The sequence below is a fragment of the Gallus gallus genome, chromosome 1 (genome assembly GCF_016699485.2).
Source record: "Gallus gallus isolate bGalGal1 chromosome 1, bGalGal1.mat.broiler.GRCg7b, whole genome shotgun sequence".
Lineage (NCBI taxonomy): Eukaryota > Metazoa > Chordata > Aves > Galliformes > Phasianidae > Gallus > Gallus gallus.
Window position 1 is genome coordinate 166,687,705 of NC_052532.1, and position 12,531 is coordinate 166,700,235.

General features: G+C 40.8%; 1 protein-coding gene across 20 annotated transcripts in view; it reads right to left on the reverse strand.

Annotated features, from left to right (window-relative positions):
- ENOX1 (ecto-NOX disulfide-thiol exchanger 1) overlaps positions 1-12,531 on the reverse strand; it is a 366,488-nt gene that overhangs the window by 16,667 nt on the left and 337,290 nt on the right. For 14 of the 20 annotated variants that reach the window (XM_040657725.2, XM_040657671.2, XM_015276675.4 and 11 more), the window contains 2 exons: positions 9,835-9,942; positions 5,224-5,280 (listed from right to left, as the gene is read on the reverse strand). In XM_040657725.2, the coding sequence (XP_040513659.1) occupies positions 5,224-5,280; positions 9,835-9,942 (165 nt within the window). The remainder of the gene's footprint in view (positions 1-5,223; positions 5,281-9,834; positions 9,943-12,531) is intronic. The other 6 variants (XM_046898713.1, XM_040657751.2, XM_046898706.1 and 3 more) reach the window with 1 other exon arrangement.

A 12,531-nucleotide genomic window follows, 5' to 3' on the forward strand; every position in this document is an offset into this window, starting at 1 on the left:
CACGGAAAGGCTGCCAGGACCCTCTTCCCACTCTCCTTTAATGCACTCAGCTGTCATCACTGCACATTTTGCAGTGCCCACTCATTCCCGTGAACTGCAGAATTGCTGACCACAAGGACAGAGAGTCCCAGCAGAGCTGAGGCAGCTACTTTCTGACCCACCTCAGCTTGCTGGGACTGAAGCCCACAGCATACAAACCCCAAGCAACTGGGAAGATCAGACAGAAAATACATGTGCACAATTTCCTCCCACACGCAAGCCCTGCACTAAGGTTTCCTGGCCAAAAATTTTAGGACCAAATTTCTTTTATGTTAGTACTATGGAGCACATTTTTAATCGTAAGTTTGTGTTTTTCTGTGAAGATAAGCCTTTTGAAGAGGGGGTTATCCAGGAGATAACTGTGGCACTCACGAAGTGAACCACGAATGTCAGCAACTACTTTCCTGGGATCGTCATCAATAAAGGTGACCAGCTGCTATCCCATAGTGGATATCCCTCGATCTCCTCTAGCTGCCTCTTTTCTGACTGTGTTTGAGGTCTCTTTGTCACACTGAGCTCAATGTGAGGCACAAACAATGTGAGGCACACAAACAGCACTGAGGTGCCTCATCCTATGGCAGATGTGTACTAACATATATACTGACATGGGATGCTCATGGCATGCATCTTGGGTATTTCCATTAAAGGTATGCATGGTGAGCACATGAACTCTGAGGAGTTTGATGGAATTAACAGACTTCCCCCAAAACTGAAGGGGGTTAGCTTTGTAGATCCTGACCCAGCTGGTCACAAATCTGAGCCTTATTTAAGAGCTATCTTGTATCTTTGGTGAAGATCATCAGTGATTAACCCACTGTATGTGAAAAGAGAAGACTAGGCTGTAGTTATAAATAACATCACTTCCACTGTAGCATAAAGTGAGCAATTTAGTAAAATGGCTGAAACATTTCACCCTGGGTATACTCCTCCTCAGAGATAAGGATTGTCTGGTAATTGCTTGAAAAGCAGATACAGGGGAAAAAATTAAAGGAAGAATCAACATCAAATGTAAGATGCTTGGTTGAACTTGAGAAATACTCTAGTAATAGCTTCAAGCATTCAAACTGAAAAATGCATCCCTACTTAATATTATTGATTCCTTGTCTGGAGACAAACCCACAAAATATTGCATCCAACTTGCTGGAGATACTAACTGGAAGGACACAGATGAATGAGGTCAAAGTCATTACTTTGTTCAAGCAATGAAACTAAAAATGGAAAAAAAAAACTTGTGGTGGGATCACCTTTGCCCTTTTTTAAAACAACATACCTACTGTATTATAACCTGCTGATAATGAGGTTACCCTAGAAGTCTTCTGGTGAAATCCTGGCTTATTAAATCTGAGTGGTATTTAAATACTGACTACAAGAGAGTCAGGATTTTACCACGTAATTTAAATCTGAGCATTCAGAATGCTTCTTATGACCATGACCCATCTCTTGCTTTGGTCTGAACGTGAAGGGCTGGTACTCTTTACTGCCATTTTGTTGTACTTTTATAAGGGGTGGGAATTATTCACAGCAGTTATTCTCCATCTAAGAAAAGACAGGCAGCTGTCAAGGGAGGAAGACAAATTCTGGAAAAAGATCACCCAGATCTAAAGTAAGGTTCATGTTCAGAATCTCTTGTTCACTACTAAGAATAGAGGGATACCATGGAGGTCAACTTTCCTGCCCCCAGAATAGGGATATATTCACCAAGGCTATGTAACTGTATTTGCATGTTATGCTGAACTCAGCAGTGAATAAAAAGGAGATATTCAGTTGAAGTACAGCACTTCCCTTAACAGAAGATGCTCCGTAGGAAGACAATGAAATCACAGAAACAGTGGAAGAATAAAATGACATTTACAGAGTGAAACACAAAACATGAGATTAGTATTTTCAGGCTGCAAAACACTCTCTACTCAAGCACACATCCTATGCAGGACTTTTTTTTCACATTGGGACTAATCATGTCCCAAGAGCACAGCCATATCCTGGAAGAGGATTACATCTGAAATTATAATTGTAAGTTGGCCATTATTTTCAGTTAAGACAGAGATGTGAATTAAACAGCATTATATGCAGCAACGAGGAGGAAATTAAAAGTACACATTAGAAGCAAGAAGCAATCTTTTCCTGACCGCAGGGCTGGAGGAAATGAACGCTCTGTGACGGCCCCTCTGGCAGTGCTTGGGTGCTGAGGGCTCTGTCAGCAGCAGGCTCTCCTGCTCCAAGGACCACCTGAGCCTGGCACCTGGCCTTTCCTACCATAGGCTGTAGTTGGGAAGGGACAACAGCCAGAACAAACACTAATACGACTGGCAAGTCACACGTGAAACACCCTTGTGACTGTTCACAGACCCTGTTGAGATGGCTGTGCTTTCTAGAAATAACTGCCATACCTACAAAGCACTCATTTCTGATTTCTGCCTCCCCAGCTTTGTGCTTTGTGAACTGTCATGGCGGAGAGGATAATGTGGCCATTAGTCCAGCCTCTGAATTAGCTATGCTTAATTCTCCTGATAAAAGCGAGGGAAAAAAAAAAGTTCTGCATGTTTTACATGTGGGGCACATTTCAGGAGGAATATTGTTATGTTTCCCAAAGTATCCAGCTCCTTACTTCCCTTTCAGGCTGATCTGACATAACTGAAACATAGAAGAAATGCCAGCTTTGGTCTAAGTATACATTTTTCATCTATATCTGTTTTTCCTAGGAAAGATATTTCCAGGTTTTACCTTAAAAAACAACATATTTTTGATGTAAAATATAATGCAGACCAGTGCCATCAGCAGAAAGCCCCAGGACTGGAGGAGATCATCTTTTAAGATTGTAATAGGAAGTTTTTGGTGTGTATGCAATGTGCCTCAAGTTTCTCATTGTCCTTTTTAGGAGCTTGACTTTCCACAAAGAAATCTAAATATGCCACAGTGTGAAGATTAGATTGTGTTCTGTGTGTAGACATACACTGTCATTTTTCCTTACCAACACCTACCACCATTGCTCTTCGTGTAAAGGTATTTCATTTGCTGAATTCAACCTGTCAACTGTAACAAATATATCCTAATCCCATTATATGCATCACAGTTCGCTAACAGCCACGCAGGAGCCACCAAGCCTTTTTCTCTTTGATCATCCCAGACTGACACACTGGCCAAAGGCAAGAGCCAGGATGTCTGCTGAGAATAGATGTGAAGAGACAACCTGCAAGGCACAAAACCTGAGCTCTACACATTCAGTATAAAGGACACTTGTTTCATAGGTTCCTCAACTTCCATTTTACAAAGTTCACTAATGTCACAAATGCTTCAACACCCGTTATTTTCCTTTAGCTCTCCATTTCTATACGTGCTGTTGTGCCATCTTGGATCTCTTAATGGCATCATTGCTGAGTATGACTGCAATTGTGACTCAGTAATTGTACTCATCTAGTTTCCCTCTTCAGCATTAATTTAGGTATTGACTTCTTTTCTGAGGTTTCTAATATTTCTGTGAGGTCATCATGGGAAGAAATCACAGAAAAGAGGGGCAGAAAACAGAGGAAAACTCAGGCACAACTCCTACAATTAAAAACTAGAACAGAATATTACATTTTGAACACTAAACCATTAACCAAATATTCTACAATATTTTGTTTTAACTTCTGGGAATGATCTACTGAAACCCTCTCTTTACAGAATTGAAACGTTTTATTTTAATGTTATTTAAACCTGTATATTATATAAAAATATATCTTCCGTGCTCTTCTGTACTGAGGGACATGGTTTAGTGGGGAAATATTGGTAGTAGACAGTTGGACTGGATGATCCTGGAGGTCTTTTCCAACCTTGGTGATTCTATGATTCTGCTTTATCTTGTTACATGTGAATCAGAATGATAAAAGTTGAAGCACTATGGAAATTTTCCTTTAACACATTTCAATCTGGTGAAACAAACAGTGCTTCATCCACATTTTTGGAGAGGGGTTCAGGTTCCTTTGGACAGTATCTAAATTCCCTTAGGAGATTAAAAGCAGCTGTTTGTACAGACGAAGGTTTTTAAGTAGCAGACGTGAGCATTTCAAGATCGTCAGCGGATTAATGTCTTTATTTGGTCTTGCAAACAGAATCTTTCCAAGGGACAATGAGACTCTGTGCAGACAGACTGTGACTGCAGATTTGTTGGAGCTATCAGACAATATTGAATGTCTCCTGTCCAAATGCTGAGAGCTGTGAGGCTCTATTGGCTTCACTGCGGAAACAGGCCGCAAGGAATGAGATTCAGGGACAGATTAGAAAAGAAGCACAACATTCCCTTATCACAAAGCAGCTCAAAAAAAATAAAATAAAATAAAATAAAATAAATTGAGAGTTCCGTTCAGATTGAAAATAAAACTGCTTTCCAGGCTGTGCCATTAGGGAAAATATTGACTAAAATAGATGTTAAATGTATAGATGTATATCTTAGTGTTCGGACTGTTGCCTGTTCTTGTGACTGGGTTGAAGATATCATGTATAATCAGTTTTAATTTTTTTGTTATGACAAAACACAGAGCTGCATGGTTTGGACTATGAACATAGCAGGATAAGTTTTCCTTTATTTCCTCTCCCCTTATACAAATTGCTGTTTTGACAGCAATCATTAAGGGAACAATAGGAGCATGTTTGGTTTTTTTTTGGCAGTCGGTTTTTAAAACCACGACCTTAGCAAGTCCTTTAATAATTTTGGACAAAATAATGACTCAATGAATTATTACGGCCCTTTTTGTGCAAATTAGCTGTTTTCAAATTATAGATGTACATGAACAGCCTCCCTCGGAACTGAAATACGGCCAAACTTGCTCAGCTGTGAGGTGGCAGCCACAGAGGCTAACAGTATAACTCGGTTGGTTGAGTAGTCCTGGACAGGACAGTAAGGCGAAGCCCTTCTCCTGCAGTCGTTTCCATGGTATCTTTAACACCTACATATAACAACTAGGACATTGGTTGTTAAAGTCTCATTCAAATAAATCCTACAAAGTCAATTGCATGGAACTCAATTTATCTACCTCGAAATGAAGTTTGCTGGGATTTGAACCTGTGGCTTCAGGAAAAAACAGCCACTTCAAACACGATGTGCAAATCACTCAGCCATTCTATCAGGTTTAAAACATAAACAGAAAAATTTGAGACCATAAGCATGCATATATATCTCTAAATCTATATATATATAGCTGTACCTACATTTGCCTGAGATTCATCATGCCCATTGATTTCTGCTAATTCCTTGGCGCTTTTTAACTGCAAAGAGTAAACAAACAAACAAACAAAAACACACAAAACAGAACAAAACAAGCACATTACTTGAGTATTTCACACAGTTATCTTTGATTTATTTGAAGGAGCGTTTTATAAGGCTTTCAATGAGAAAAACAGATGGAGCGTAATTCTAATGAGTTTTTGCTCAAACCATTTTGAAACCCACATACTTAAGGCTTGATAGGTTGGCCAAAAAAAAAAAAAAAAAAAAGGAAAATAATAAGACTGGGTCATTATTTTTTAAATAATAAGATTAGAAAGTAGTTTCAAGGCATAAAAAGTGTGCAGAATTGGCTCTCAGGAATAACAAATGATTTCATTTCCCATTCTTGTCGCTATTAGTTTAAACTTTACAACATTTGCAAGTTGCCACTAGCTAAATAGTGTTTTGCTAATGATTACTTTTGAATGATATATTTTGAGCTGCTTAAGATGCCAAAAAATGCTACTGACTGTATGTTTCCTTCACGAGGATGCATCTAAATAACTGATATGGCTCCTGGGTATGATGGAAAAGGAAGTGAAGTGAAGTACGTCTCTTTTATTTAACCACTGGCAAGAAGAATCGAGGAGATGCTGCCAATTTCAAATTTATGACCTGGACCACAACATTTTTTCCTCCTGAACTGGCTTTCTTGGGGAAATCCGAGATTACATGGGCGATTGGAAAAGTCATTCCTGAGAGATTTAAGGAGCGTCCTAGCTCAAGTCCTGAGCCACAGTGAAATATACAATCATTCATCCAGTGATTGAGGAGACACCACAGCTCTCCTGAGCCTGTGAACCATGGAGGTTTGTACCCTTAGAGGAAGCTATCAACACCATTTGAAAAGTGATGCATTTTTTCCAGCCTAATTCAAAGTAGATATTTGGGGTAGGGGGAAAATGAGAAACAATCAACAGATCTTTCCTCTGTATTCCTTGGTGCCCACCTGTTTTTTTCCAAAGAATCTGGAGTGAATTTAACTGTTGATGATACAGTTGTGGCATTGAATGACACTGGACCTAAAGTCCAGGTGAATATGGACATAATTATGTTTTGATTAGGTGTCTGACACAGCAGCCTTAGCCAACTACCACCATGGTATGATTGGCAACGTTACTTCTATCATCTTTTTCCTATCTGGCAGCAACAGCTGAAGCTAGCCATGGATCAGTCCCTTCTCACAGTTGCTAATCTGACAAGTAAGGTAAGTGGCCATTATATGATATGTATACCTCATGATGCAAGACAGCGTGAGCCACTAAACCAGTCCTGAAAGAGAGGGAAGGGAGCAGCAATTCCTGAGAAAGTGGTACAAAGGACACTTGGGGACTGTAGAGTCATCAGATCGTGCTTTAACTGAGTAACGCTCATCTTTCAATACTCTTGAAAACCTTCAATTCACACTAAAAGCAGTGTGGCGCATTTCCAAAGAATGCTACATCCACTGCAAAATTCTTCCATCATCCTGTGAAACCACCTTACTGTGAGGACGCTGGTAAGATTGAGACAAGAAGGCTTCTTCCAGTCAAAACCCAAAGTCAAGTATTTCTGCATCATGCCGCGAGCTACTTCCTGATCCTGCCAATTCTTTGTTATACAAATACACCGCACGTGAGCAGTCCTGAGGAGTTCAGCTGAATTACTCATCTGAATATAAGGTCAAGGAAGCGTGCTTGGGTGCACAAACCTGTTCTGCACGCTAATACTATGATCTGAGTGCTCTGGGAGTGCTGTCCACTACTTACCTTTCTCCTTTCCTTTTTAAGGCTGATAAAATACCATCACCCCTTGGTGGTTACCAGCTTCTTGGGCAACACCCTGTGCGTGTTCTGCTGGTGACATACAGCTCTCCATTTCCCCCCACATTTTTGATAGGAAAATGGGCTCAACCTCCAGCCTGTGTTGGTCTGTGAGGCTTTCAGCTCACCAGTTTTCCACCGTCACCACTGCAGCGCTGGTGGAGGCAGTGTTAATCCAATGAATGCAGCAGGATGCTTGAGCCTTTTTCTCTTTCATGTCCTGCACTGCCTTGAAAAGGATATCAGAATTTAGGGAAGAAAGTGATAGCATCCACATCGACACTACAGACACTGCAGTAGGAGGTGGAGGTGAACCAGGGCAGCTAATAGTAGAAAACTAGAGTAGAAAATGTGCTGCTCCCACGGGCTAGAGGGACGAAGTCTGTTTTTTCCAATATTGCTTTGTTTTCTTTTCTTTTTTTTCTTTTTTTTTTTTTAATTCAAATTTAAATTATACTCTTCTGTCACATCCAAAACAGTTAAATGTTGGAATAGAAACCTCGGAAAAACAAACAATATTGGAAAAATGAGACTTGTCATACCCTTGAGGCAGGCTCCATTGCAGACTGGCGTTGAGAGTGATGTTGCCAGCAGATAACATGCTGAGGTTACACAATGAACTAGTGCTAGCAACAACCAAGGGATGACCTGAAAGGAAAGGAGGACGGTAAAGGAGTTGGCGGTCTATGACACATCTCATGCCATGGTGGGATAGGTCAGGCACAAACCAGTGGGCACAAAGTCTTCTGACAGCCAGAGCTGGTCGCTGTGGGTCAGATCTAACTGGAAGCCTTTTGCTACAGTTGTGCAGCCTGGTGCACAAGTGAACAGGACCACTGCCAGCAGGATGTCTGAGATGAAAAGACAGATTTTAACAAATGTGTCACAAAAAAAGATTAATGCAATCGAGGCAGAAGCACAACACTGTATTTTTTAAAGAAATGTTCATGTTAACTTGACTCTGCCATATGATTTTTAACGCTCATTGTTGGAAGAACACACAGATGATCTGTGGTGCTTGTAAAAGAAAGCTGTGAGCCTTGGCAAGTGGGGGTCATTACTGCTAGGGCTTTGCTATTCTGGAAAATTTTGGAAACTATTCAGGGTTGTTGGAGAAGTACACTGGCTGTGCAGCTCTCTTTAGGAATTCTGGCTACTTACAGCCTTAGCCCTAGGCATGTTTCAGCTAATGCTCAAGAGAAATGCAGATCCATCGTGCCTTTTTTCCAGCTACTGTTTCGTCTGTCTGCCTAGCATGAGCACACATTTGATTCGCAATTAGTAGGAGTCTGCAGAGATTCAGAAGCCTGCCCTGGTGGTCCCTACGGTCCCTGCTGGGGCTTCAGATTGTAACATATTCCTGGATGTTTCTGCAGAATTTAATTGCTACCGAGATAAAATAAGGCCATTCGATTTCATTATTATTTTGGGGAGCGTTTTATAATGCTGTACCTTGAATGCCATGTAGGAATGTAAAGGAGATGCAATTAGCTCAAACGATCTAGTAGATTCTGTGTTTGAAAAGATGCTGCTGTTACCTAATCCATTCTTCCCCAGGGGTTTTTCTAGAGCACAGTCCTACATCAGTTCTCATTTAGAAGGTTGTCTTTGTAACAATAAGTGCTTAGAACATGTATCTGAAAATAAAAACTTTAATTTTTTTTCCAGAATGTCAATTATTAGTTTATAGAACATATTGCTCATAAAGTATATTCAAAGACAAATGTTAGGTGTGGAACAATGTCAGAGCTTTTGTAATGAGCATTAAAAAAATCTGGAATATACATAATTTACTTGTCCTGATATGTAGATTAAATGTTTAAATCTGTTTGACATATGCACACATACATGCTGAAAACTCTTACTCATGAGAACCTGCTGAATCTCTGCCATCAAGGCAGTTCAGAACCCACTGTGTTTAAACTGCACATAATGACCAAGTCACAAAATAGTTTAGCTCTAAGCTCACGTAGAAAGGACAAAGATACATCTCCCAGCAGAGACTGTTCCTATGCAGCACACGTGTGGATCTGTGATTTCAGTGTTTCCATACTATGTGGTTTGTATACAACACATTCATTTTGTGCAAACCGTGCCTGCACACAGTGCACTGTTTCATCTCCAGATTTACAAATCCAGCTCCAGATTTTCCTTCTGCTGTGGAACTGCCCATCTTACCTTGCTTATACAACAACACTATTAAGTAGACTTCTCACTGGCACAGAACACCACAGTATGAAAGAAAGCTAAGAAAAAGAATCAGATTTACAGCTGTTTGCTTTTCACTGCTTAGAAAAGTGCATCGGTAAACTACTATTTGTAATGCCACTGGGATAAGTTTGTGATATCTGCATGAATGACACAGGAGATGACAAGCTCTTTGTCTTTAATACTGGTTTTGAAAGTGCTTTTCAGGCATATTTAACTCTCCACTTTTTATTGGAGTGAAAACACACTTCACTGACATCTGCGTTGAACAAAGTAAGTGGAGATGCTATTCAGGATGTAAATTTACTACTGGATAGTGTAAAATAAGGGTCCATTTCCACTCTGTTCCCTTAAGCTCTGTCTCAGCTCCAGCTGCATTCACAAATGCTAATCAGAGCAGACACATGGACGTGACATAAGGTCATGTCTTGCTTACAGCACAGTCAGTGGTCAGTCTCCTATAGATTTTGGAGGCAAAGCCATGACTCCTCCATCCCCTCAGCATGCCTAAAACAGTGTTTTTCTCCGACCAGAAGCACTCACCTGTTCCTGCAGGACTTTAAGCATTGCTTGTGTATGCGTTTGCTCTTCCTTGGCTTGCTCCAGCTCTGATTTTTTGTTATTTAATTCTTCCTGGATGCTCAGCAATTGCTGTACAAACAAAAGAAGGTTCTGGTTAGCGCTATCTGGATCCAGCACGGTATTAAACCTCCAGTTTGATAAATCCTCATTTCAAACAACGCTTTGCAGCCTGCTCCTACATTTATTATTGTTGCATAATCTGTGTCTAAGTGGACCAGAGGTAAATTATTTTCATCTGCATCCCCTTCTGCAGCAGTGCTTCAGAAGTAGTGCATCTGTTAATGCGTATTAAGATATTTGTTACATTAAAGTAGGAACTCCTGGTACAGTATATCACCCACGGAGGGACTGTCACATTCATCTGAAGCAAAATCTTATTTGTAGAAGTATATGCAGTGGTTTTAATAATACTAGGGTAAACACTATGGTACATAAATAATTTAAAAGCGCAGCCTTTTAATATAATTAGTCATTGGCTCAAAGCCATTTTCATTCTATGCAAAGCAATATTCTGGAAAGCTTTCACGTTGAGTTGCCAAGAAGACAAAAGCTTTCCTATTTTTTTATTTTTCTTCTCATGCTGTGATATTTTATTAGACCAGAAAGACTGACACCCTCCAATCAATATATCAGCTAGGAAGACAGCTGATATGAATGTCAAAACAAAAAGCTGTGTCCAAAACCAATTTTTAGGAAGACAATTCTGGGATGTACGGACATCTTTGAAAGCCCACACCCCCTGGTCCTGGCTAGCCCCAAGTTCTGCACAGATTTACTGTAACTGCTAAGAGCAGGTCAGTGGATTTAATTAATTCTGAAATAATAACATATATTTGTGTTAATGGGATGTATGTTACACATTGCTAAAGAGCTAGAGAAGACAACCAAGAGATTAGAAACGAGTTGATGCTGATCTCTGTTAGTAATCAAGGAAGGAAATTCCGATTTGCTCAGACAACATATTGTTTGCTTATACTCCTTTTTAAGGACTACTTGAGCGAGCAATTACTTTAATAACTAGGATTACTTACTTAACCACGTATCTAAGCACCTAATGCTCAGTTTATGCATGTGTTTAGGACTGGTAACTCTGACTCAAACAGATGTTGCAGGTGTTCAGCATCTTGCTAAATTACAGGCAATAAATGTAGAAATAGCCCCTGGCCTTGTTCCACAGCACTGAAAGTCCCAGGCATGAAAGGACTCAGTGCCAGTATTGTTTTCAGAGCTGCTTGAAAACACTCAACATTTTGGGATCCGACAGAGTTATTGGTAGTGCATTTCTGGTGTAAGTAAACACCAATTTGATGGATTCATTCAGCCATTAACATAAAGTCCATGTCCAACTTTATCTTGCACTCTCTACAATCCAGCAAGGTGTGCTCCTGACCAGGATTGGATCACCACCTCAGACTTGTGTTCATCTTGCCTGCTGGGTACCATTCCCTACAATTTCAGAAGGTACAACGCATTTGTACTGTCGGGTGTCACACGCTGTTACACAGGCAACGCCATAGCACAGTTTTAGATTTCCAAATGTTTCATAACCTTTTAGCCCCAAAGGGACAATTTGGTCACCTCATGTTTTAAGACAAATCATTAATCTTCTCCCGGGATAGTTCTGGTTGATTTCTACCCTTTAGAAAGAAGGGATTTTCCAGCAGCCAAGATGGTGTCAGGCTTACCTTGACAACTCCCCACTGTCCCTACTTCATGCCTGCCCTCTGGATTTCTCCAGAAGCTGCAGGGAAGTGCTGGCACTCTCTACCTCATCTTGCCCTCGATAATCCGGGCTGACAAAAAAATACATCTGAGGTTTTTGTCAACAACAAACAGAACCTGTGTCAACAGCGTGTCTTGGCAGCCAGAAGGGCGAAGTGTAACTTGGGCAGCATTAAGCAGAGTACAGCTAGCCAAGGGGAGTGCTTTTCCTTCTCTACTCTGCACTGCTACAGCCATCACCTTGAGTACTTTTATTTTTTTTTTATTTTTCACTGGTGTGGGCTGCCCACAGAAGCTGTGAGTGCTCCATCCCTGGAGGTGTTCAAGACCAGTTTGGACTCTGGTCATCTTGAGCTGGTAGATGGCAGTGCTACCATGGCAGTGGGTTGGGACTAGATGGTCTTTAAGGTCCCTCCAAACCCAAGCCATTGCTTCTATTATTCCAATCTTTAGAAGAGAAGAAGAGTTTACAAGACACCAGAAAGACAGCAGAAGCCCTTTCAAGGGTCACTAGCAGAGACATCTAAGTTTTGGCAAGAGGATAGGTCACCTAAATGGATCTGATGAAATGTCCTCTCCTTCCCAACTGCTATCTGTTAGACCTTATACAGCTGGACAGGGCAAAGATTGCCACAGAGAAAGAAGTCTTTGCTCTTCATCTCAGATATCTCCATCTCTGATATCTCCATCTCCACTCCCTGAGCAGTTGTGTCTCACCAATGTGACCAGTCTCTGACAATTCAAAGGGAGAAGTGAAAATGAATGAAATGATCCAAGGGATGGAACATCTCTCCTATAAGGACAGACTGAAAGAGCTGGGGCTGTTCAGCCTGAAGATCGGAAGGCTCTGAAGTGACCTGATAGCGGACTTTCAATTTCTAAAGGAGAGCTACAGGAAAGAAGGGGACAGACTTTTTAGCAGGGTCTGTGGTGATA